The 27,328-nt window shown below is 34.0% G+C and overlaps 1 protein-coding gene and 1 long non-coding RNA gene across 3 annotated transcripts in view; one reads left to right on the top strand and one right to left on the bottom strand.

Annotated features, from left to right (window-relative positions):
* The first annotated feature begins 66 nt into the window (after nucleotides 1–66).
* On the top strand, nucleotides 67–27,228 carry LOC116285330 (uncharacterized). Its single transcript, XR_004194985.2, has 3 exons — nucleotides 67–155; nucleotides 26,044–26,172; nucleotides 26,424–27,228. It is a non-coding gene; the product is annotated as an uncharacterized lncRNA (long non-coding RNA).
* The window catches only part of DNAJB14 (DnaJ heat shock protein family (Hsp40) member B14), a 36,590-nt gene continuing 18,372 nt past the window's right edge, over nucleotides 9,111–27,328 (bottom strand). For both annotated transcript variants that reach the window (XM_006208928.4, XM_072940027.1), the window contains 5 exons: nucleotides 17,118–17,303; nucleotides 15,594–15,688; nucleotides 14,669–14,778; nucleotides 13,670–13,842; nucleotides 9,111–9,689 (listed from right to left, as the gene is read on the bottom strand). In XM_006208928.4, coding sequence (XP_006208990.2) covers nucleotides 9,565–9,689; nucleotides 13,670–13,842; nucleotides 14,669–14,778; nucleotides 15,594–15,688; nucleotides 17,118–17,303 — 689 coding nt within the window. In that variant the 3' untranslated portion in view covers nucleotides 9,111–9,564. The remainder of the gene's footprint in view (nucleotides 9,690–13,669; nucleotides 13,843–14,668; nucleotides 14,779–15,593; nucleotides 15,689–17,117; nucleotides 17,304–27,328) is intronic.

Genomic DNA, 27,328 nt, shown 5'->3' with positions numbered 1-27,328 from the left:
CGTCCCACCTGGGATGCTCCCTGCGCCTGCGTGGACACCCGGACGTTCGGGAGTCGGGACGTCAGGACACCCGCTGTTGGATCGCGATTCCCAGGAGCTCGCCGAGCCCTGAAGATCCCCGGAAAACGCAAGCAAGACGTTTTTATTCGGAGAGGGTGCATACATTTTATTCGTTTTTAAGGGACCATTATCTTCTTGTAGATGAAGAAATTTGAAGGGGTGGTGTTACATACTGAACAGCAAGCACCAGGTTGCCGGTGATTAGAAGTCCCAGGTCCATAGGTTTCTGATCCCAATTTCTTAGTCTCTTTTGGCTTTCCCATGGGTGCTGCCCCGGTGCTCTGACCCAAGGCTTGGTGTAGATAGAATCCAGGAGCCATGAGCTTTCTGGTGCTCTGTTATGTGTGCACCTCGAGCCTCTACATATGCAGACATTGGGCAATGGTTCTTGTCTTAGAAGGCTGCGCCTTTAAGGACTGCCTATTATTATTTTTTGTTTGGTGCCTTGTTTGCACATTTAACGAAAACCTACAGTATGCCGTAGGAAAGTGAGGTCGACTGATCTTCACGCCAATCCCTAAAAGTAGAACTGCACAAAACGTCGTGAAAATAGTTGAATACCCATAACTACAAAGCTCCCAGATGTTGCAGATGAACTGCTAGTCATTACAAGTGAGCCTGACAGTTCCACAGCAACTGAAGTCATTGAAGATCACTTCCTTTTCCTTCCTTTTATTTCTTAGCTTCTAGGATACTGCACTTATTTTAGCTCCTCACCCACTCTGGTCACTTAACTCTTAAATGAAGGCATGTAAAGCCTGTCTTCGGTTTCTCTGCTGTTTTTCTCTTCTACAGTGTCCTGAGAATGTGAGTCCTAAATCCCCACCTTTCGTCTGAATCCTAGGTCCACATTTTCAACTGCTTGTTGGATATTGGTTTTTTTTTTTTTTACATACAAGTCTGTCAGTGCTAACTCAAAAGCTCCAAAACCATCAGCAAACCTGTGTCTCCTGATCTCTGTTTGTGTTAGTTCCACGATTCCATCAAGTCAGTTACCATGTTTGCTCTTTCCTTCCTCATGTTCTTTCCTTCCTTAACAATGACTTTACACTATATTTTTTCAACTCTTCATTCAAACCATTATTCTATTCAGCAAGACTATATCAATAGCCACTTAATAATGCCTAGTTAAACCTTTCTAAAAGGTACATTTTTGCTGATCAAAAATCTTTAGTGATAATACCACTACAGACAATAGTTGACATACTCCTCACTCTGGTACTAGTATATCATTCTAATTTACTTCTAAATGCATTCTAATGTGAATCCTATACTCCAGCCACATTGCTTACTTCACCCTTACATCAAAATTACTTTTTATTTCCCCACTGGTTCTTGAGGTTCCTTTGCTCTACAATGCTTATTTCTCTTTTAGGAGAGGAAAACTTCCTTCTACTCTCATAGATTTTGTGGCTGGGCCTAACAATGAAATTGACAGATTAACAGCAGGAAAATCATACAAATTCATTTAACTTTTTTACAAGTGCATGGGAATCTTCAGAAGGAAAATGAAGATCGAAAGAAGCCATTTGGCCCCGAAGTTTACAATTTTACACAAAGAACAAAAAATTGTGGGAATGAGACAAGGGGACTTGGGCTAGGGGCAGTAAATTGTAGGATAATGACTATTAAATATATGGCATAAACTAATGGAAAATAAGGGTTATTTTAGTAGGTTTGTTTGCACACGTCCATTTTGGTGTCAGTCCCATCTGGTGATGAGAATGTTCTCTTTCTGGTAGAGGGAGGGTACCTTTCTCTTAGGAAGTTTTATGACAAGCCTTTAAGTATAAAGTGGGAGGTGAAAGAGACCTTCTTGCACCTGCTGTTTCTTAGTGCTTTCAGCTCAAAAGTAGCATATTTTAGGGTGGCATGTTCTAAACCCCTTCACTTTCTACCTTAGCTGTTTAAATCTTTGTTTCCTTATAACACCTTCTCACCTATCACATTCTTTTGAATACCACTATATACTACCAAGAATGACTGATATTTATTTGTGCATAATTATGTGCCATAGTTTTGGTTTGTTTACTCAATGAGACCATAAGGTCTAGAAGGAGGGGGTCACCATTTAGAATTTTTCAATTTCATACAATGCCTATGTTTCTTGCACTCTGTAGGTACTTGGTCAACATTTGTAGAATGCAAGTGATTAAAAGAAACCATTAGCCCTGGCCCTGACTAAGACTATAACTTCTTATTTCCTCTGTACCCTCCCTCTATTTGCCCCCAAGTTTAGAGTTAAATAAAAATATGAATTCTAGCAAGAACTTCTAATTTCTGAAGCACTACTTTTCATTTTAACAAAATTATCCATCTTAATGACCTTACCAAATGGTAGTTGACCTGGAAAATATCGCTTTTTCCTTCTTTAGTGGCAAAAAGGGAGAGCACAACTTTTCAAGATCTCCAAACACAACAAGGTCTGCAAATTGAAAAATCTAGTAAGATTTTTCATTTCCAAATGTGGTGGTTTCCAAATTATAGCATGTCAACAGAATTCCTTATGTACTCAGATTGATCTGTTTTCATTTACCCATTGATACCACTGCTGTTGGTATAGGACTAAGGGGAATATTTACTGACCTAAAAGGTTATCAGCATCATGTGCCAGTTCTCTAAAGTGGGGTCTACCAGATGATCTCTGAGGTTCAGAAGGAAACTAGGAGAAATTGTACACATTCATACACACAAAAAATTTTTACCTCATTATACAAATTTGCTACTTTGGCTATGTACACAACATGTTAGTATATTATGTAACGTGTTATATAATTAACGTGTATATAGTTAACATACATGTTGAAGTTCTGTTATATCAGAGCCTTTGTTTCTGTTTCTCTTTAGCTTAAACTTCTCTTAGTTGTATACAGTTGAGAGCTCTCAATTTTTTTTTTTTTGGTTTTGTTTTCCTATCAAAAATTCAACAATTATCTGGATTTATGCTGGCTTCACTGGCTGTGTGAAAATTCTAGCTGGTATTCAAACTCATGAGAGGGAGAGTCTTGCGGATTCTCCAACATACAAAAATGGAAATTTTATCAATTAGACTGGTCAAGTTGGAAAACGTCTTATAAATTTTGATTTTGGCTGTGGTTTGGGATTTAGCCCACTGAAAATACAATTATACAGTCTATAAAATAACTTTCTCTTTTATACTATCACCCATGGTCATCACAACCTGGACTTAGGCAGTCTGAAATCACTAATTCCCTCCATCTCTGGCTTACATCCAAGAGTCAAGCAGTGAAACCACTCACTTGTCAATGTCTTAAACTCCCCTACCATCTTTCCTGCCTGACAGAACCCCAAATTTGGATGAGTTAAATAAGTTGTATTCTCCAGGCCTATGCCTAGGCTGCTGGGTTAAGCTGGAGAAAATACACAAAACTAAACAGATTGTAAATTCTGTAACCAACCTGGGACCCTAGTCAGCTGACTCAGTGAAAATGATTCCTTCAAATTGTCTTCATTCTTTGTAACCCTTGCTCATCATCCTTCCCCTCCCTAACTTTACATAACCTGCCTATTTCATTAATAAAATACAAGCTATAACATCGGGCCACCAATGCTACAAGTCTGCATTTGCACCCAGCCTTTGTATATTCCATTCTGAAAGAATGTTGGTGGTGTCTTTAGCTAAAGTAATTCTTCCTTCTTTGCAGTGGCTCCAGTATCCTCTGGAATAGCAGGTGCTTAATGCTATTATCCCTCTTTTCTCTGTCATCATTCTTTGACTTTCTGCTTGCCTTGTCCATCAGAATAAAAAGAATCAGTAAGGCCTCTCATGTAATAAACAATAATTGAAAAAAAAAAGCCTTCTGTAGTAACCACATCCTCCTCCAGCTACCATCCCTTTTCTCTACTTCTTTTCATCATCAAATTTTTGGAAAGTTTTTAATTGCTGCCTCCATTTATCCCAAATCTAATCAATCAGATTCTCTTGATTCTACATCCTGGACTGTATCTCAAAATCTGTCACCATCTCTATTCCTCCTCTGGTCCAATCCACGATCATCTCTCCTTTGACAATAACTCCCTGTTCTTCCTACATTCACTTTTGTCCTCTAATCTTCTTTGCACAGTAACTAAAATGTTATTTTAAAAACTCAAAACTAATCCTGTTAACTCCCTCATTAAAAATCTTCAAAAGGTTTTTTTACTGTCTTAGGATAGTGTCCAATTACCATCATCATGGTTTATATGTGGTCTCATGGGATCTGGCCCTTAATCTTCTGTTAATTCTCTAACTTGGCCTGGCTTCCTTATACCATAATCATTCAAGTTTGTTTTCACTTCTGTGAAGTTTCTATGACTTTATCACATAGCACACTCCATATGAAATATTTATCTAGCATTCACCTCACTCCTACTTACCTCATCTTCTGGGTTTCAGCTTAAGCTCACTTTCTGAGAGAAACCTTCCCTGATCCTCCCAGAGTAAGTTAAGTTTTCTAGTTACATACTTTTGTTGCACCTTGTAATTTTCTTTGTAGCATTCATCATGGTTATATTTATTTACTTGACAGTTATTTCCCTTGCTAGATGTAAATTTCATAAGGATTTTTGTCTTGTTCAATGATTAATTCCTATATCACTGCCTGGGATATTCATACATTTGTTGAATGGATGAATGAATGAAAGAAAGGACATTAAGGGTGTAAAACATGATAAAAACAAATCCTTTACAGTGAGAACACACCTTCTTTTTATTCATATACTGAGATAAACTGCAGAGACTGAAAGACAAAAAATTCATCATAAATCATTCAGCAGAACATTCATTAAAAATCAAATGCATTTTCTTTAACAGTTCTCACACAGAAAATTTTATTTTATAAGTCTGATATAACATTAAATATTTTACAAATCAGACGTTTCATTTTTAAATCTAATTGTATAATCTTGACTGTCTACAAAGTAAGATCTCCTTTACCAGTTTCACTTATTTAACTTATACAAGGCTTCCATTAAAATTCGATCTCACCTTGAAAATTACTTGCAGCTTTTAAAAACACACGATCTAAACTTTAAATGGAAAAAGTCTTATGTAGCAATCCAAAAATTGAAAAAACAAAAAAGGTAAGAAGCATTTCTTAATACAGATAAATTACAAAAGCATCATGTATGTGTGAGTTTCCTTCCCATTGATATAGTCATCCATCCATATAGAATCCAAAACAATTCATTTTAAAATTGATGCTTAAAATACTCCAATGTCACTGAAGATTTTCTGTTATTTTAGTGGTGCTCTTAAGTGGCAAAGTAGAATATCAGATTAAAATGTCCCAACTCTTGTGAAGTGATGAGACTCACATTCAGGCCGGATTTCATCTGCTATGCAGTTACCAGATGCCTTGGCAATCAGTAATCCCAATTTTTAATAGTAACTTACTAAACTATTTCAAGAAACACTTCTTACCCCTACATATTTCCAAATTGCTATATATAGAAAGATACAATTATATTTGAAGTATGGGCCATATAATAGGAATCTCTGTTTTAAAATATGAAAAAGATCAACAGAAAGAATTCATACCAATAAAATTCTGTGGACTGGATTTCAAAGTTTGAAGTAAGAAAATCCACTGCTAATGGAAGCCCTGTTCTATGCAAACATAGTGTGGTATATATTAAACAATCACATATTTGAGGTATTAGCTGGAAAATATATATATATGTATATGTGTGTGTGTGTGTGTGTGTGTGTGTATATACACACACACACACACACACACAAACACATACCTATACATGGACACATCCACAGAATATTCACAAATCTATTGGCCCCAAAACCAGCAGGTAATAAAATTAAAGGAAAAGGAATCACATACTGACAGGAAAGTTACACACAAGGAATTTACAAAAAAATGTGGTTACATAATCCTTAATATAAGGAATATGTTTTGAATTAACGTTTTGAGGGAAAATGTTTCCATTGATATGAAACTATTTAATAGTAATAAAACGAAAAAGGAATCCTGAATTCTAGGACTGTGTTGCCTGCCAGATTATTAAAGGAATATACAAGAATACTTGAACCTCCTCATTCTACCCACTTTTTCCTTGAACTTAAAAATTAGAATTAAAAAAACTTTGGAAGTTATTTTGAGACTACTCTCTTTTCTTTTTTACTGGTTTTAGAGAACTTTATGGATTTTTAACTAGGCAGTAGTCCAATGTGGCCAAGAGATAAGGTTTTCCAGCTATCTAGTAAAGATTGAAATTAAGATTTATTGTTCATTTTCAGAAGTTTTTCTGTTCAGTTAAGAAAAAAGATTATGAATGCCCTTTCAGTAGGTTCACTCAGTATAAAGACAGATAGTAGTATGAGTAGTATTGAATGCAAACTTCACATGGGGAAGCTAAATAAATGCACAAATTCTCCTGAACCATTTGGTCCTTTGACCTAATACTTAACTAAAAGATGGCTCATTTGGTCCTCAGGCCAACATCAAGAAATATTTCACTGCTTTAACACAGGTGGGAGATTTATTTTTTAATTAAATATGCAAAAATGCATTATTAAGTAATATTAACATGTCACATTTGTTAAATAATGATTGCATTTAAAAATATTACAGATCAACAAAGGGAAATCAAGACGTTAATCATTTATCTCAGTAATTTTTACATAGTAGTATAACTAAAGATTTAACAAGAACACGTAAGCCTAAAAGTGCAATTAAAGTAAAGAGCTGGAATTCTACCTTTCCGTTCCTGTGAACACCTGAGCTGACATAAAAACAGAGTGGCTTAATGCACTGACATATATATGCCTTAAGGACTTATTTTTCTCCTACCAAATCTTTATAAGTCATAAAGAATAATGTAATGTTATGAAACAAATACTTATTTAAGCATTCAAATGCAGTCTGTTCCCAAAATATATTGTTTTCACTTATTATTTCTCATTGCTGAGTATTAAATTCTCAAATTTGATCAAAATTCCAGAATTTACAAATGACTAGCACCTGTCTATTTGGGAAGTAAGGACTCAAAAGAGGAGGAGAAAAGGTACTATTTACTTTCCCCCAAATCCTCATAAGGACAAGAATGTTTCAGGGTGTGTTTAAAAAGGGATAAAAATGTAAAGCATTAATAAATATAATTGCTGCCAACCTTCTAAAATACCAGTTAGAGAAGCTAGTAGAGCAATACTCAAAAAAAGAGGGCTTTTAGGCAATGATTAAAATGAACAGTACAAATTATCAAATGAAATTGCAAAGCTCAGGTAGCTAAAAATAAGATGGAAAAATGCCGTGATTTTGGTTACAAGAGTAACAAATGTGAAAAATCTTACACCTCAAGATAGCTGAAATGAAGTCTTCCTACTTCGTAGAATTAACTCAAAATTCTAAGACACTTGGATGGGCCTTTGCACCATGATACAAGTCACATTAAGAACTTAAGCTTTACTTGCATACTTCACACGTGGCTTAAATCGTCAGGCACTCGGGTCATTTCCCACAGTTGTTTGAAAATTTTACTTTATCAAACACATTTTATGACTTATGAAATGTAATGTAATGCAACTGAAATATAATACTGTCCAAAAGCCATGTATGACTTCACAATATATAACTCCACTTAATAACTTCATCTGTCCCTTTTAAAGTCAGGATTAAGGGAAAAAAAATCAGTCAACAAGAATTCAATTCACATAAGCATCAACCACAAGAGTGTAAATTTCCCATCAAACTTGGAAAAATAAATGGTTGAAATTTCATTTAAATTTTTATCTAAGTTTTCTGATGCATATGAATTTTTAAAGTTAATTAGAATGCTATGACCTTATTTTTTAGAAACTCATTCTATAGGCTCAAGAAAATATTTTAAATTGTATTTTCTTTCAAGCACACTTTTTTTTTTAGGATGCATTTCTAAAGGAAAGTTGGTTAAGCTGTCTAGTTTTCCTAGGACAGAATGTTGTTTAGTTAAACTAATTCAATCAGGCATTTCTGTTGATTTACCTGGAAAAGGCAATACAAGAGGACAGTTAAAAAAGAATGCTCATTTTAGAAGTTCTGTTCAACAGATCCTATAAGTTAACTATATTCAGGAAAAAAAAATCTTTAAATAAAAGAACACTGCCACTCTAATTAGCATTCTCTCACACACACAAAAATTACCAAAGATGTGTTCATGTTCCATTAAATGAGAAGTAAAATCATTAAAATATTAACCACTGTTAAACCTAGAAGACTAGAAATCAAACAGTTTCATACTCAATATACAGGCACCAAAAACTTCAATTTCCAGCTGATTTTTTAAATTTATATTATGGATTTAATTATAAGGAGCTTATTCCTATAGGATTAACTGAATTACTCAATGGTGAATAGATTTCAGCTCAAATTTTTGTAAGGATAACTTGCTATAAATCACTATTCTACCTGCTGCTGTATTTCTGATCACTGTTGCATATGGCCAAACAGATCATGCTCTGATCAAGTGTGCTGTAATCTACTTATATGTTTGAGTTGGCAATCAAGTTAAAAGGCACAAAGCTTCATTTTAGTAGTAATTTTTCTTATTACTTAGGCAATAGTAAGAACCCATTTACTTTTGGATCCTGCTTAAATGATCACTAAGAAGAAACTGCAAATTTCCATGGGGGAAAAACAGGTAGGTCCTTTTCTTCATAAAATTTAGCAGCCTTCAAAGACATACAAAGGAACATTTGGGGGCCTTTTAGTTATTGGAATTGCAAATGACATAACTGCAATTTACTGTTGAAGACCCTTTTTGGTTAGTATTTATATAGCCATTTCCTCATTTTCTTTAAAATCTATCAGTATAGCATTTCATTTCTATGCATGGCTTAGCAATTCATAAAACTAAATAAATAGCAAACTGATACTTTACACCAGTTCATTTATCTCAATATATATTTTGGAATATAATGGCAATATTAAAAATATCAATTCCCTCTAAGCTGATAATGCTACAAGATTTTACACAAAGTTAAACAGCTTTTGTTTTTTCTTTTCTTTTTGATAAAGTTTCATTGTAAACTCCACACATTTGACATCTGACAAGGTAAATGTAATTTTGTCATACAACATTTATTCCATCAATTTAAACTGAAGTGTCTCATGGAGCTAAACACCAAAAGAATTTAAATAAAAAGGCAATAATAACCTGTATATACACAAAATGATCATTCCATAAATATTTACATGACAAGGGAAAAATGGAGAATCTAAAACCAGGAACGGCTACAGGTGTGATGATCCTTTCTCAGACAGTTTTAGTTAGGAATCATATAAGCTTTTAAAGTGAAAATAATTGCAGAAGCATAACTAAAATATTCATTTTAGTTTTCAGTTTCTTACTATTTAAAGGAGCCAGTAAGTCATAAACAGTCCAAGATTTCAGGGACCAACTATTCAGTTTAGTTTTCAACATCATATCTTTTTCTTTAGCTCTCAAGGTGAAACTAAACTTACTTGCAGAAAAAATAAAGAGTACTCTAAAAGATATAAATAAAATTCCAGTTCATCCTCCTTTATAAATACTGGTCAGCCGCTCCAGTTCTTTACAGTTGTCCATGCTCAAGGCATCTGCCTTCCTGCGCAGTCGTTCATCACGGTAGACTTTTGCTGCATACTGCATATCAGTTTCTGTTGACAAAAATATTTGGCAGAGTAAGAATTTAGATCACCTAGTTGTTTAAACTCAGATGATGTTTCATAGAAGTCCCTCAATATATTTCTATTAACTGACTTTTTTAAAAAAAGAAATCCAGGTACTAGAACTAAAAGCCATTTGAAAGCCTAGCATGTAAAACAAATGCAGAGCTGCTCTAGAAAACAAGGATAGTGTCCTATCGACTCATTCTTGCCTCCACTCCTGTGCTCAGAGGTTTAAAAACTACTGCTCTAAAGCGTCATCTCAACCTCTTATCCCAAAGATACCATATGCAATTCAACACTGCCGGTAGTTGTTTTTGCTATGAGCTTTTATTAAGGTTCCAAATTAATTAACTGTGCCAAGATCTGAGTAGAAAAAAATTAAATCTTGTTTTGGGTTTGCCTGATTTAAAACATATATAATAAACTTACTACAGGAACACAAAAGAGAAAAAAGCTTGCTTCACATTCATAGTAGTGGTATTTAGCAAATAAGTATCTTTGAGGCTTCCTTCAATATGTGGTTAGCATTAGTTAAGAAAGATGAACGGATTAGAAATCAAACATTCCTAAGGGAACTATTCCTATTTTCCAGTTAGTCCCAGCCATTTCACTGTTTAGTTAACACTTCTAAAGGGTGGGAGCTCTTACATAAGATTTAAAAAACAGTGGCCAAATTAGAGGACTTCAGACAGGACCACATTAAAAATACACAGATACGAGTGTATTCTATTTGCAAGGATCCTTCAGAAATGATCAGGTTAGGATTTAACAACTCAATCAGAATCACTCCACCTCTTTTATTTACAAATGAGGCACTTGTAAAATCTGTTGCATACAATTCTTTCCTAATGAGGTAGATAAGTCAAAGTCCACAGGGCTAGGAAATGGCAGAATCTAGACTCCAATCTAAATCTCCAACTCCTAGCCTAATACTCTTTCCATTACCTCAAATTACTGCTCGTATTTTATAGAACACCTATTTTACCAATGTAGACATGAGAGAATGTTAGAAGTGACTCTAAACAGAAAAATCCTGACAAGAGTATCCAAACCCCTCACCTGTAGATTTGCTAAATCTGTTGAATTTGATTTCGAAAATTTCAAATGTACACCCAAATTAAGAGTACCACAATAAACACTCTCAGACCCTTTACCTTGATCAATTCTTCTCATTTTGTCAAATTTGCTTTAGCTCTCTCTACAATAAAGGTTGTTGTTATTGTTGTGGTAGTTATTATTATTTTGTAGAACTTTTTGAGAGTAAGTTGCAGACACCATGACCTTTCATTCCTAATTACTTCAGCATGTTTCTCCCAAGAACAAGGGCATTCTCTTATATAACCACAACACAATTTTCAAATTCAGAACTTTAACAATGACGTAATACCATTATCTAATGTGTAGTCCATATTCAGATTTTGCCAATTGTCTCAGTGATGTCCTGATGTCTTTTATAACCATTGCCTCCCCATTCAGGATCCAATCTAAGATCACACACTATATTTAGTTGTCATGTCTCTCTAGTCTTTAAGGGTTTTGTCTTGTTTTATTAATAGTCTTGAACACAAGCAAGTTGTTTTGTAAATAATGACTTACTAAATCAGAATTAGCTAAAACTTCTGCTAGTAACTTTGAAAGACACGTATAAATGTGTACAATATAGCTGTAGATAATGTGGTATAGTAGACAGAAGATCGACCGAAGCATCCATGAAACCTATTGATACTTACCTTGCCAGACTGTTAAAAGGTGAAACTAATTTATGCCAAGCAAAACCACTTAGTTTGCTAGGGCTAGAGTAAAAAACAATGATAATTATAATAAATAATAATACACTTACTGGTGCAAGGCATTATCCTAAGTGTTAATATATATTATCCGTTATGGTCCATATTTTAATAAGATAACTGAGCCTTAGGTTAAGTAACTTCGCCTAGGTAATGTGCTGGTGGAGCCAGGATCTTGCAAGGCAGTCCCAGGGCCTACACTTTAATCATAATGTTACATTCTCTTCCATAAATGAGTATCTTTCCCTTCCTTCTTTCTCTTTATGCAGTCAATTCCCAATTATTTAAGGTAATAGAAGGTAAGTATGCATAATCCAAAAATCACCCATTTTGGCTGGGGAGTAGAACTTGTATTTGAAAATGGTTTTATCTAACATGCTAGCCATTCTTTAACACAAAATAAGCAGGTCTTTCGTTCATTCATTCTTATGAATTCATTCATTATTCATCCAATTGCTCATATAGCCATCAAAACTTACTCTCATGACTATGACGTGCCAAGGATTGTGCGAAGTACTACAGATCAAAAAATTAAGCAAAATAAAATTAAATAAATAAAATGTGGTAAATACTTCCTTAAGACCTTCGGCTAATACAAGGTTTCGCAACCTCAGCAATGCTGGCATTTGGAACCAGATAGTTCTTGTTGTGGAGGTTGTCCTGCGTACTGAAGAATATTTAGTAGCATCCCTGGCCTTAACCCATCAGATGCTGGTAGCAATCCCTTCCACCACCACCTCATCCCCCATCCCTGCCGTGCTGACACACAGTTTCCAGACATTGTTACCAAATGTCCCCTGGGAGGCAGGGGCAAATCATTCCCAGTTGAAAACCACCAGTCTAATCTTCTCCACATTGAGAACAGACTGATTCACAGACCCAGACTTAGAAACCAAGGAGGTCATAGCGCCTCTAACTAGCAGTATATAGATGAAGAAACCAAGGCTAGAGATGAGGACTCTCTTAGAAGTACACAAGGTTAGTTTCATCAAATTTTCCCTGGTGAGTAAGAGATAATGATACAGCTCCCATTCTCTGAGTATTTACTACACATGAAACACTTTAACTATTGCCTAATTTAAGTTTCACAACAAGCCCATAAAGTTAGGTACTATTGAGAAGGCTGTGGAGCACAGTGCTGGATTCTGAAAACAAATTGGTTTCGAATCATAGTTTACCTTGATGACTTTGGGCAAGTTCTAATTAATCTCTCTTTGCCTCAGTTTCCTCATAAATAATGTAGGTATAATAACTTCACAGTGTTGTGGAGTTTAAATAACTTTATATGTGTGTGTATGTATATATATATATATACACACACTATATATATATAGTACTTAGGACAGTGACTGAAACAATAGGTATTTAAATTACAGTTACTTCCTCTTCCCATTCATCATCATCATTATCCATTTTATATATGAGGGAATAAATTCACAGACGTTAGACTATTTGATCCTAATCACTCAGCTGAAATTTTTCAGAGTAGGATTCAACTTTAGTCTGTTTAATTCCAAAGTCTTCACCATATAGTCTACATTATTATTCATAACAGTCAGAAAGACGAAAAACTCGAACACTCAATTCACATGCAGCATCTCGGTAGATTCTTAATGTCAACTTTTTTATAGGTGTAACTGCTTAATTAAGACAGCTGAGGCTGGAAAAGGCTAAACAAATTGATTAAGAGTTCACTAGGACTTCTCTCCATACAAAATAAAGGAAAATGAAATGTCAACAAAACTCATTGTACATTAAGTGCTCCATGTTGAATTAGTGAATTAATAAAGAGCTTCAAATTTAAATCTGAAACAGGATGTATATTAGAATTGATGGCATAGTTCATGCCAGGATCTTTTTCTTTCCTAGTGGTACATAAAACAGTGATGCATGCTACAATTGACAACGTCGTAAATACAATGAAATTTAGTATTATCCACTTATTCCACCAAATATTTATTATAACAACAAGCACACAACTGCCATTTATTAAGTCCTTGCTATGTGCCAAATACTATTATAAGACCACATGCACATTAAAACATATGGTCTCATTTAAGTATTGGGCTCTGAGTATGTGCCAGGCAATTCTATAACATTCTTTGAGTAGGGAAATACACAGTAATCAATTCCAAAGACTCTGAATAAATTTTTAAATGTTAAAACATTTGATAAACTTACTTTGTTGTCTTTCTTTCCAGCAATTATTTCGAATGTTAGTCACATAATCTTCTTCCACACTCTTTTCTACCTTTTGTAATAACATTCCTTTATATTCATTTTTAAAGTCCTTGTTGACATAATAAACGACACCCAAGTTTTCTGTCTGCATTTTAATCGTTTGCCCTGATCCACTGTAAAAGAAATGCTTGATTATTATTTTTTAATTAAAATTGTACATTCTGATTTGCTACTACAAACCAAACTAACAAAAACAATTGAAAATAATTAAAAGTTAATATTGGTAATCAAGTATTTACATTATCTCAAATTACCTAAAACTACCATTCATGTCATAAAAAGCAATCATTTTAATATATTATGTTCTTATAAGTTCTCTCAATTTTTAGTTAGTACAAATTTTATTTGGAAGAAATAAATTATTTAATTTTAGACCAATCTATTTTTTAGTATTATAAAAATCACTGGCAATATGATTTTGATTTTACCGTTTCCTTTATGTCCACTGTATTATACTAAAGTCTTTTAGAATGGATGCTGCATTAAATGTACTATATGTCCTGACCTTTTATATACAATGTATATTATGGAAAACTACCTCATATAACAAAAAAGTAATATTTGCTTTTATTTAATCAATATTTTACAGACAGAAGAGTGAAGTCATTTCCCCTTTAATGACACAAATCTATGTAAGATCAATCACAATTCTATTTTTGTCTTCTAAAGTCTTCGATGTCAACATATTACCTGTTACGTTAAATTGCTATCAAGTTCTAATATAGCACTTCTGTCTTTATTCACAATGGAACAGAAGTGTAAACTAACAAAATATGAATTTATTGCTTGAGTATTTTTAAAATTAGAGACTTTTAAATCAGGTACACATGTAGTAGTAAAAGATTTGGCACTTAAAAGTTTAAGAGAGCACGAGGCCCTTTTAATGAAGCTAGGCAAGAAACAATTCGTCTTTTCGTAAAACTTCACTTAGCTACTTACGATCTGGGATATAAGGAATAAGGAGGATTAGAGACCATCAACTGGCTTAATAATGACACGAGGATCAATACAATAATGGGCATCAGCTGGATAAACACAGAAAAACCTCCCTATAAAAAAATCATCAAAGAATAACAGAGTGTAATATAACTGTAGTTGTCAATAATCCAACAGCTGTCATACATTTTCAGAGGCAGAAAGGACGTTTGAGATCATCTGGTTCAATGCTTATAAATCTGCCTGATCATACCAACTTCCTGGGGGTGATTCTTAAAAACACAACTTTCTAGGTTCTTCACCTAGAGATCATGATCCTGATTTGGACAACAATGATACAGCCTCATCTCATTTTACAGATGTGGAAGTCCTCTGTCTCTCTCTTCTTCTCATACAGACTATCAATATGCAGTAGCTTGCAAAACTATTTTTACCTTGGATCTGAGCATGGATCATGGACGTTGATAAGAGTGGGAGAGCTGGGGCCCAGATCTTTTACTTTCTAGTCTAGTGCCTTTTCCATTTACCTTTCTACTTCATGTAATTTAACTGCTATATGCAATTAAGTATAATTGCATTAGAACAAGGAAAGTGACTTCTAATTTAAGTTTTTGTATTAATTCTAAATTCTTTAGAACCAGCAATAAAACTTTACCTTCAAAGCATGCACACTGCAGGTTTATCTTCATTAGAATCACAGATTATCAAACGTGAAGTGTCATGCTGCCCAACCACCCTCCAACCCTGACTTCCACCCCTGCTCCCCCAACATAACTAAGGGGTTCTCTAGTCTCTACTGAACACCTCTGGTAAAAGAAAACTCGTTACTTCCTTTTAAAACAACTTGTCCTATTTTCAGACAACTCTAATTGCTTTTCCTGAGTTAAAATTTGCAATTTTAAGATTTCTAATCATATCATAAACATACATCTCCTCTTTCTTCTTCTCTTTCATGTCCACTGTGTCGATGCTGATGTTGATGGCTATAACCAGCTCGTCCATTTGAAAATGAATGTACACTACCTAGGAAGTTAAAAGCAAGGTTAAATTAGGAAGGAAATCATGATCAGAAAAATTCTATTTTCTATTATATTTTTATTTAATTTTTAAAATTACTAAAACAATCCATGTTTGAAGAATGAATGCCTCTTCTTGTGAGTAGAGGGTAGACAAAACCAAGAATGATTCTTCTCTTAAAGTAAAGGAGAAGTTCTTTCTTGATGAAAACTTGAATTGAGTCCCTCCCTAATACTGAGTACATAGAGGACTTTTGCTGTGGTCAGCTGTTTTCAGAAACCTTGGATCATTAATCTGAAACTCTACTTTCTGCATTTATCAATTTCTGCCACAATTTTCAAACATCTTCTTTTCGATGGACATTCAAATTGTTTTCAAAGAGGGTGCCAACCAGAGATGGCTACCACTGATTAACTATGTTAAAACAAACAAAAGGACTTCAACAATCAGAAAATTCACTATTACCTAAAAGATTTCTAGTTATTCCTAAAATATTTTCAGTCAAAATCATTAGTCTGAATAATTTTTCTGTGATAGGTAATTATGTATCTTAATGTGTCAAAATTCAGGGTATATTTTTAGTCATTAATTTGTATTTTCACATCCTCTTTCAAGGATGCTTTACAAAATGCCTTATCAATGACCTCAATCTTTCTCAGTGATATTCAGCCAGGGCTAGCAGGCCAAACTGTACTGCTGCATTCATAAAGACTCTCCTAATTTGGAATGGGATGTTTAACTTAGCACCTTTCATAACTGCTGTAAACAAGACTGGAGCTACAATTTTAACCACCTCAGAGTAGCTACTTTTGAAAATTAATTTCCATCAAGTAACTCACATTAAATGTAAGTAAAATTCACTGCTTATGCTGGTACTATAAAAGTCTATTCATTTAGTAGTACTTCTACAGTATTTTACTTTGATAGCCTAGTTCAGATAACTATTTTTATCTTAATATAATTTTTTAAAACCCAGTTACCTTATATATAGCCTATAACTCAGACACGAGTATTTCATCGGAAAGTACCTCTACATATATCCATATTAGCAATCTACAATGTTATTAATGAAATATTTACAAAGATCTTCAGAAAACCAATGTCAAATAGTTATCCAAAGTATAGGTTACCTCCTATAATTGTCACAGCATTTAACTAAGACATTGCCACCAGATCTTCTACTTACACATCCCTTCTGCAGCTTTATATAAAATATAGAATATCTTTTTAAAATTAAAATATGTCCTAGGAAAAAAGGTGGACTTAGAGTAAAGGTAATAAGTATAATTTTTTTTCTATCTTCATGAAAAACCATCACAGGATCATAATACTATAAGATGTCAGGGAAAAAGTAGATATATCTCTAAATAGTCTAACTGGAAGTGAGGATCTCTAGCTTCATAAAATACAACACTTATAACTAACATTAAAATACCTGAAGGAAATCCACCGCCAAAGAATATATTAAACAAGTCTTCTGGAGTTATATCAGCTTCACAACCTCTATGGAAATTAAATCTACCATTGTTCTGGTGATTACACGCTTGTTCTTCATTGCCTGTGAGGTCATACTGTTTTCGTTTTTCTGGATTGCTTAAAACAGCATATGCGTTTCCAATCTCTAGAAAAGTAGTAAGTGAAAGTTGGTAAGGTAAGCAAAGCTTTTTTTTTTTATTAAAAGAGACTACCCCAATTAAAAGCTACTTATCGAACAACAACAATAAAAAACTACTTGAGGCTAATCAAGAAAATAAAACAGTAACAATTTCTTTTAAAGTATTACACATTGCATGTAATTACATGGATTATTATTACCTCCCAATACAGTTTTTTATACTAGTCTCCCTATTGCCTTGACCATAAAGGAATGTCCACCTGCTTTCTTACTATTGTGCTTCACCTCTAATATCCTGCTTCCTTCTTTGTTAGTACTCTAATCTAGTCATTCATTAGTGCCATTCAAACCGATAATAACTGCAGTAACTCCCGAGTGCTGGGCTCGGAACCCAGTATCTTATTGCATTATCCATTATTATCCCCTCTTTAAAGATTCGCTCTCTGAGGCTCAAAAAGGTTAGGAAACTTATTCAAGGTCAAATGTATTTTAGCACAGTTAAGTAAACGCTATGCAACCTATACCATAAACCTTTTTTGCACACTGCAGCCCAGCATGAGGGATTCTTCATTCTATTCCTGAGCAATTTTTCTCTTAATACTGTAAACTCCACGAGGGCAGGGGCTGTGTCTGTTTTCACTGCAATACCCCCGGGGTCTAACATAAAGTCTGAATTTGTTTTCGAACAAATCCATGTAGTCTCTAGTTTTCCTATCTCATTTTGCTGATTTTGTGTACTTGTTTATGAAGAATTCTATTTCCTATCTCATACTCTTGTGTCCAAAAGAGTACATTAATTACCAAAATGTCTTCTTGAGGTAATTCACAGAGCTGTAATGCTTTGATCTAAAAGCAGGGATTACCCTATTCTCATTCTGACACTTTCAATAATTAATCATTTCATAAATACAGCTTGCTTCTTAAACTAGATCATAAGCCTCTTGCAATATGGGATTATTTTAAAAATAGCTTTTGGATCCCACGTGGTAGCTGCGATAGGTACTGTGCAAGCAAATAAATGCTCATTAGGTAGTTGTTTTGGGTGATTATATATCACAGTGAAATTAATTATATAAAGACTCTCTGGAACCTTTCTTCTGATCCAGAGCTAGATTTCAGGTGGTCTTTGAATCCAATGGTATGAAAAAATAAGGTGGCTTGTCCATTTATCTGCGGAGGCAGTCCAAAACTTTCTTCAGACTTTAAAATAGGACTATGGCTCAGAAATATAGCAGTCATTTATAATGTTGCTCCAGTGGGAAAGCATAATCAGAAATCCAAGCAATGTATATACAAACACCGCCAAGGTATCAACCCATACCTAAAAAAGAAACCGATCTAGCAGTATCTGCCAAAGTTGCACTTCCAGTAATAACAATTTTAGGATTTAACCTCTATATACTAAAAGGACTATTTCAAGTTCATAATGTTGTTACTTTTTAAACTATTAGTTATTGGCAACTCAATTCTATTTTTAAGGCTTTGCCTTAAAAAAAACACTTTCAAACATTATATTTTATAAGATATTTTTGAAATACTGTCATAATTCATAATTTTATGTATAAGACTATTCTATCTACTGTGCCTAGAGTAATTTTCTATTCACTTACTTTGTGCTACACCTATAATCAAGATTTTTGGTTCCCTATTATCTAAAGAATTAAAACTAAAATTTATTTTTGTATTCCAAAGCCTTACAAAATACATTTCCATATCATTTACTTCACTAAAAGATATCTTCTACTTTATTTGTTTTCCTTTAATTACACTTTTTATTTTGAAGTTAACTTTAGATTCATATGAAGTTGTAAGAAATAACACAGAGAGATCCCTTCTACCTGTTACCTAATTTCCTCCAATGATCGTATCGTATACAATTATAGCACAGGATCCAGACAGGACACTGACATTGACATAATCAGTACACAGAACATCTCCATCACCATCCCCAGGTTGCCCTTTAATAACCACACCCACTTCCTTCTACTCCATCCCCTCTTTAACTGTCCACAACCATTAACCACTTCTATAATTTTGGCATTTCAAGAATGTTATATAAGTGAAACAATAAAGTATATAAATAAAATCAATCAGCATAATTCTCTGGACATCAATCCAGGTTGTTAAGTAACCCATTCATTCCTTCCTATTGCTGAGTAGTTTTCCAGAGTCTGGAAGTGCCACTGTTTGTTTCACTAATCACCCACTGAACAACATCTGAGTTGTTTCTTGTTTTTGGTTACTACAAATAAACTGTACACTCATGTCCAGATTTATATGTAAACATAAATTTTCATTTCTGGGATAAATTCCCAGAAACACAATTTCTGGGTTGTCTGTTAGCTGAATACTTAACTTTGTGAGAACCGCCAAACTGTTTTACAGAGTGACTAGGTCATGTCATATCACATCAGCAACGTACAAGTGATCCAGTTTCTCTGCATCCATACCAGTATTTGGTGTTGTTACCATTGTTCTATTTTAACCATTCTGATAGATGTGTAGTCATATCTCATCTTGGTTTTACTTTGTATTATCTCTAATGGCTAAGGAATAATGTTGAAAATCTTTTCATACACTTATTTGCCATCTGTATACAGTCTTTAATGGGATGTCTCTTCATGTCTCTTACCCAATTTCTAATTGGATTGTCTGCTTTTTAAATTTTGGGCTTGGGGAGTTCTTTATATATTCTAGATATTAGCCCTTTGTTGTCAGATATGTGCTTGGGAAATATTTTCTCCTATTTCATTGCTTGTCTTTTCCTCCACCTCATAGCATCTCTGCTATGAAAATTTTTTTTGATGAAGTTCAACTTACCTACTTTTCTTTTTATAAGCTGTCTGGTGTTCAATCTAAGAAATCACTGCATAGCCCAAGATTGTGAAGATTTGTTCACATGATTTTTTGCTAAAAGTTAAAAAAGTGTTGTTTTATATACATTCAGGATTCATTTTGAATTCATTCTTACATAAAGCACAAGATTTATGTAAAGGTTACTTTTTTGTTGTTGTTTTGTTTATGAATGTACAGCTATTTCAAAACCGTCTGCTGAAAAGCCTGTTTCCTCCACTGAATTGTTTCGGCACCTTCATCATATTTGCATAGGTTCCCTGTCCTGTTCCATTGATGTGTCTATCTCTCTGCCAAAATCACACTGTTTTGATAACTGTAGCTATAAAGTAGGTCCTAAAATCAAGTACACTGATCGCTCCTACTTGATTCTCTCAATAAATCATTTTGATTTAATCAGGTTCTTCGTCTTTCTATATGAATTTTAGAAAAAACTTCCTTTTATCTACAAAGAAGTCTTGCTAGGATTTTGACAGGAATTGTATTAAATATGTGTATCAACTCGGGGAGACTTGGCATCTTTACTGCTGTGTCTTCCAATCCATGAACATGATGTATCATTACATTTATTTAGATCTTCTCTGATTTCTTTTATTAGTATTGTATAGCTTTCAGCATACAAATCTTATACAAGCTCTATTAAATTTACTCCTAAGTATTTCTTGTGTGTGTGATTGTAAACAATAATGTATTTTTAAATTCAGTGTCTACATGTTCACTATTAGTACACAGAAATGCACTAAACCACTTCTAAATTGATTTTTGTGTTTATCTTACACACTAAAATCTTGCAGGATTCACTTATCAGTTCTAGGATTTGGGGGGTACATTCTTGGGGACTTCATACCTAATCATATTATTATAAATAGGGACAGTTTGATCTCTTCTTTTCCAATCTGTGTGCCATTTATTTCCTTCTTTCACTTTAATGCACTGATTAGAATTTCCAACCGTATGCTGAGTTAAGAGTGGTGAAAGGGGGACATTCTTGGTTTGTTCCCAGTCTTAGGGGGAAAGTGGTCAGTCTTTAACCATTAAGTATAGTGTTAAGGTTTTCTATAGTTGCTCTTTTATCAGTCTGAGGCAGTTCCTTTCTATTCCCATTTTTCCATCACTGTTTCATTTCCTGTCAGTTTTTATCACGAATGAATGGTGAAAATTTTCAAACACTTTTACTGCATTGACTGACGTGGTTAGATTTTTATTTTTTAGGCTATTAAATTAGTGTTACCACAGTGACTGATATTCAAATAGTGAACCAGCTCTGCACCCTTGGAATACACTCTGCTTGTTCAGGATGTATAATTCTTTTTAAAGATTGCTGAATTCTGATATTTTGTTAAGGATATTTGGGTTTATTCCATGAAGGATACTAGTCTACAGTTTTTTTCTTTTCTTCTCTTTTCTTTTCCTTTTCTTTTCTGTGGTAGTGTCTTTGATAGCAGGGTAATAATTATTTTGTGAGATGGATTGGGAAATCTTTCCTTCTCTTTAAAAGTTTTATAGAATTCTCCAACAAAGATATCTGAGTCAGGAGATCTCTTTGGGGGAGGTTTCTTAATTACAAATTTAATTTACTTAACAGTTTTAGGGCTGTTCATATTATCTACTTCAAACTGACTAAGTTCTGATTATCTGCATTTTTTCAAAAAAAAAAAAACTGGTCCATCTCTTCTAAGTTGCAAACGTACGTGTAGAGCTGTTCGCAGTATTCCCTTATTATCCTGTTGATGTTTGTGGGGTTTGTATGCTTGTTTCTGATGCTATTTTTTGATAATAGCAATTTCTGTCTTCTTCTTTTTTCCTTTGTCAGTCTATCAATTTTATTGATCTTTTCAAAGATCTAGTTCTTCTGTTTCTCTGGTCTTCACTATTGTTTTTCTGATTTCAATTTTATTGATTTTCACTCTCAACGTTTATTTCCTTCCTTCTTGCTTTAGGTATATTCTGCTCTTCTTTCTCTAGGTTCATGAAGGCTGTTCCTCTTTTCTAATATATGCACTTAAGGTTATAAGTTTCCTCTTGGCACTGCTTTAGCTGGTTCCCTTGTGCCCTCAAACTTTGATATGTTAAATTTTTACTCAGTTTAATGTGTTTTTTAAAATAAAATTACCTTGAGACTTCTTTTACCTGTAGATTATTTCTGTGTGTTGTCCAGTTTCCAAGTGAGTGAACATTTTCCAATTATCTTTCTGTTATTGACTCTATTTTAATACCATCGTGGTCAAAACACACTTTGTATTATTTCAGTTTTTTAACCTGGTGGAAGTTTATTCTGTGACCCAGGATATGGTCTAATTTGGAGTATGTTCTGAGAACTTGAAAAGAATTTACGGTCTGCTGTTGTTGGATGGAGTGTTCTACAAATGTTGATTATGTCTTGTTGGGTAATAGTGGTGTTTAATTCTTTTCTATTCTTGCTGATTTTCTATCTAGCTGTTCTATCAAGTGTTCAGAGAAAAGTGCTGAAGTTTCCAACTATAATTGTGAAGTTGCCTATTTCCCTTTCCAGTTCTATTTTTAATTTACATATTCTGCATCTCTGGTGTTTGGTACATACACATTTATATTGTTATGTCTTCTTGAAGGACTGCCCCTTTATCATAATATAATGCCTCTCTCTGGTCATTTTTTTAGTCTACATTCTACTTTCTCTGATATCAATATAGCCACTCCTGCTTTCTTCTGATTCATGTTTGCATGATAACATCTTTTTCCATCTCTTTACTTTCAGCCTGTCTAGCTGCTACAAATGGAATGAGTCTCTTATGGATAACATATAGTTGACATGTTTTTTAAAATTCACTCTGCCTCTGCCAATGTGTCTTTTAATTCATGTATTTAAATCACTTACGCTTATGTAACTACTGATAAGTTAGAGCTTGTGTCTGCCATTTTGTTTTGTTTTCTGTTCTGCTTTCTTTTTCCTGACTCCTCTGAGTTACCTGAACAGTTTTTTAGAATTCCGTTTTGATTTATCTAGTGTTTTTGAGTCTGTGTCTTTGTACAGTTTTTTAGTGGTTGTTCTAGATATTATATCCTATATACATAACTTATCACAGCCTACTGGTGGCATTACTATTTCAAGTGGACTGTGAAATCCTTCCTTCTCTGTACGTTCCTTATGCTTCCCTTTTTGTAATATAATTAATTGCCTTATATATTTTCTCTTCATACATTTAGAACCATATCAGAGAATGTTAAAATTTTTGCTTCAAACGTCAAACATAATTTACAAAGTCAAGAGAAGCAAAGTATATTGTGTTTATCTATATTTTTGTTAACGATGTTCTCTTTTCCTTCTTGATACTTCAGATTCCTTCTTTTATTGTTTTCTTTTGTTTGGAGCATCTCCTTTAGCTATTCTTTTAGGGTAGGTCTGCTAATGACAAATTCTACTTTTTCCTTCATCTGAAGAATATCTTGATTTCTCCTTCATTCCTAAAAGATATTTTTGTTGGGTATAGAATTCTGGGTTGACAGTTTCTTTTCTTTCAGTATTGAAAAATGTGCCATTTCCTCCTGGCCTGCATGATTTCTAACATGAAATTCACTGTCACCTGAACTGCTTTTCCCCTATAGGTAAGGTGTCATTTCTCTTTTGAGCTTTTAAGATTTTTTTTCTTTCTCTTCAGTTTTCAGAAGTTTGACTATTATGTGTCATGGTATGGATTTCACTGGACTTCTCTCTTTGGAGTTCCTTAAACATCTCAAATTATATTAAATTTACATCTTTTGCCACATATGTAAAGTTTTCAACCTTTATTTTTTTGCGTAGTTTTCCAGCTATGCCCTCTTTCTCCTCTTTTTCTAGGACCCTTATGATAAAAATGTTGAATCTTTCATCATAGTCCTACTTATACCTGAAGTTATGTTCTTTTTTATTTTTCAGTTTACTTTCTTCATTGTTCAGATTGGATAATGTCTATTTTTCTATTCACTAATTTTTTTTTCTCCATCATTCTGCTGTTTATTCCATTCACTGATAGTTTTATATTTTTTAAAATTTTTTATTGATTTATAGTCATTTTACAAAGTTGTGTCATATTTTGGTTTTGTATTTTTAAGTTGTAAAATTTCCATTTGATTCTTTACACCTTTTGTTTATTTGCTCAGACTTTCTATTTCTTTGCTGAGACTTATTCTTCTAAATTTGTTTCAAGCATCTTTGTAATTGTTCATTGAAGCATTTTTATGATGGACACTTTAAAATATTTGTTAGACAATTTTAACTTTTCTGTCATTTTTATGTGCATATCTGTTGATTGAATTTTTAAATTCAGCTTGAAGTTTTCTTGGTTCTTAGTATGACAAGTGATTTTCAACTGAAATGTGATCATTTGAAGTTTCATGAGACTGGATCTTATCTAAAGCTTCTTTTTAAATGGTCGTACATGGTGCAGGAAGAGAGAATACCACCTTGTTATTCCCAGGTGGGAGGAGAAGTTGAGGTTTCCCCCTTGGCCTCTGATGACATCTGAAAGGAGAGGCTCCTCATTACTGATGGGCAGGGATGAGATTTCCAGTCCCCAGTCAAGCTCCCACTGGTATCTCCTTGGTTGGAAAGAGAAGGGGTGCCTCATTATGGCTCCCTAGGCTTTAATGGCAACACGAGGATATGGTACGTTTACCTCTGGATGATAGTAAAAGTCCTGACTGTCTCACCAGCCCACTTATGGCACTACCCAAGGAGGGGAGAGAAAGGGATACCTTGTTACTGCCAGGCAGAAGTGGAAGTACCAGCTCCCTACTCAATCTTCTGTGTTATTACCCCAGTGGGGAGATGAGGGCATCTCATTATAGCCTGGAGAGGGTGACAGTCTAGGTTCTCTACTTAGCCTCTGCTGGTGGGGGTGTAGGTGTGGCCCCAGTTTTTTCTGTGTTATTTGGGTAGAGTAGAATGGCTACTGCTTAAAAGTTTTGCCTTGCTAGGTTGCCCTTTTCCTGGTTGTTTGGCTAGAAAGAGCAGGCTTTTCTCGGGAAGCGTTTGCGTTCATTGGTATTTCTGGGTGTTCTGCTTCTCCAGAATCCAGTCTAGGAGATAAAAGGAAAGTGAAATCCCAAACAACTGCCATGTTGTTCTTTGGATCCCACGGTCCCTAGCTGGTCTACCTTCTTCCCTTTGCCTTTCCATTCTCTTAAGTTTGCTTTGTTTTTATCTAATATTCAGTTACACTTGAATGTGAGGAACAGAGAAAAGTAAATCTCTTCCATCTTCCGTAAAGTGGAAGTCCTCACTGATTTTTAAATCACCTCTCTCATTCTCATACCCAAGTTTCTGCCATCTTCTGTCTTCTCTAACCATAAAAATCATACCCATCTTGAGAAAACTCTTAATTCTTGCCTATTATATGAAGGCTTCTCCAATTAGTTTGATTAAAATTCTATTTTATCCTTCTGACTTTTCTTTGGACATCTTTGTTCTGAACTCAGCTACATTCTATCTTCTGAGATATCCCAGGTAAATCAGTTAATCTCTCTGAACATCAATTTTCTTATTTGTGAAATGATGAAATTGGTTCCTGACTATTTCACAAGATTTTTAAATTTAAAATACAGGAATGAAAATACAGGAATGAAAACATATAAAATGCTTGTCAAATGTTAGGTTTTACTGTTTTTCCAAATGTTCTATGTAAGACTTGTCCCCACTTTGTAAATTACAAATTCTTTGAGTAAGAAGTTATCTCATATTTTCTTATATATTTCTCTACAAGAACTAGCCCATAGGGTAGAACCCTCTTTGTTCTTAGAGATTCATTCTAGATGTTAAGAATACTGAACTACTAGACTTAGTGCAGACAATAGCATCCAATCCATCATTATTTATCAAGAAAACACATAAACAGTTAATCCATGGCCCTTGTTATTATATTCATATATATTTCAACAGGCATGGGTACTATTCAAATAGTCTCTGAAATACTTGAGAGTCTTTGAAGACGATGTAGACTGCGTATGTTTTGAAGATATCCACATCAGAGAGAAGGAAAAGGATCCATTTCATTCAAAATTTTTTAAGGTATGTTTATATATACTATGCAAGTCACTCTCTAGATGTAAATAAAATATTCCCTTCTTTGAGAAACTCACAAACCTAACCACAGAACAAAGAGCCACATAAACTTAAGAGTTAATTTAGTCTACCCTCTCTGATAGTAATCTGTTGCTTTTGAAGCTTTACAAAAGACACAAATGAAAATATCTCTTCTATCTAATTTAAACCAATAACCTACCTTAAACCAATAACCTCCTCTCTTTTTGTTCTTATAGGAAATAAAAAAAACAAGTGGTTCCCATCTTCTGCAAGAAGTGTTTTGGCAATTACAGAGCAGTAAATCTATACTTACCTCTTATACAAACAACAACAAAAAAACTATAGTCTTTGCTTAGAATAAACAGCTTGTATCTCAAACACAGTAGTTAAGATCAATTGGTTAAAAATAAAATAAGATGATTCAGAAGGTAATGAAAAGATTTTGCATGCTGAATGAATGGAACCTGCCATTTCCATGTGATGACACTAGCAGTAATATTTCCTAATTAACTACCTTTGCTCACCAAGCATCTGTGGCTTACAATCTGGATTTGCTGTGTAGTTTCCACTCAGTGAAAAATGGGTTCATCAGCCACTTCCTTATTATGATCCTCTTTGGAATTAATAAACTGGTATTTTGATATAGAGATAATCTCCTGTGTATTGAATAATGTGAGCCTTCCCTCTAGAGATGAATCACCACCCAGTATGTTGATAAATATTAAGATTCTAGTTTTGCAAATTGTAATATTAGACTCTGAAATGTATCACACCAAAGTAAAATCACCTTTGTAAAACTCCTCTGGGAGTGTGGGTGACATTTATGTGGCTCACCTCTTCCAAATGCAACATAAGCTGTAAAAATACCGGTAGATCCACTTACTGTTATTCCAAGACCAATAATGCTAATATGACTTCAGTACAGAAATGGAAGAAAGAGGCAGTTTATTGTTCTTAACATTGATGAACAATTAATACTGAAATCATCTAACAGATCACAAACATGAAAATAACTCATTGCCAAATGTTTTTATAAAAACAAAAAAAATAAATTAAATGACTTTAATTCATAATGTGAAAAAAGTTTTTTAACTTTGGGGGGAATATGTGCTAAAGTTAGTGTTTTTGAGCAAAGAAGCTT

The sequence above is a fragment of the Vicugna pacos genome, chromosome 2 (genome assembly GCF_048564905.1).
Source record: "Vicugna pacos chromosome 2, VicPac4, whole genome shotgun sequence".
In the NCBI taxonomy this organism is placed as follows: Eukaryota; Metazoa; Chordata; class Mammalia; order Artiodactyla; family Camelidae; genus Vicugna; species Vicugna pacos.
This window is presented reverse-complemented; position numbering and strand designations above follow the sequence as displayed.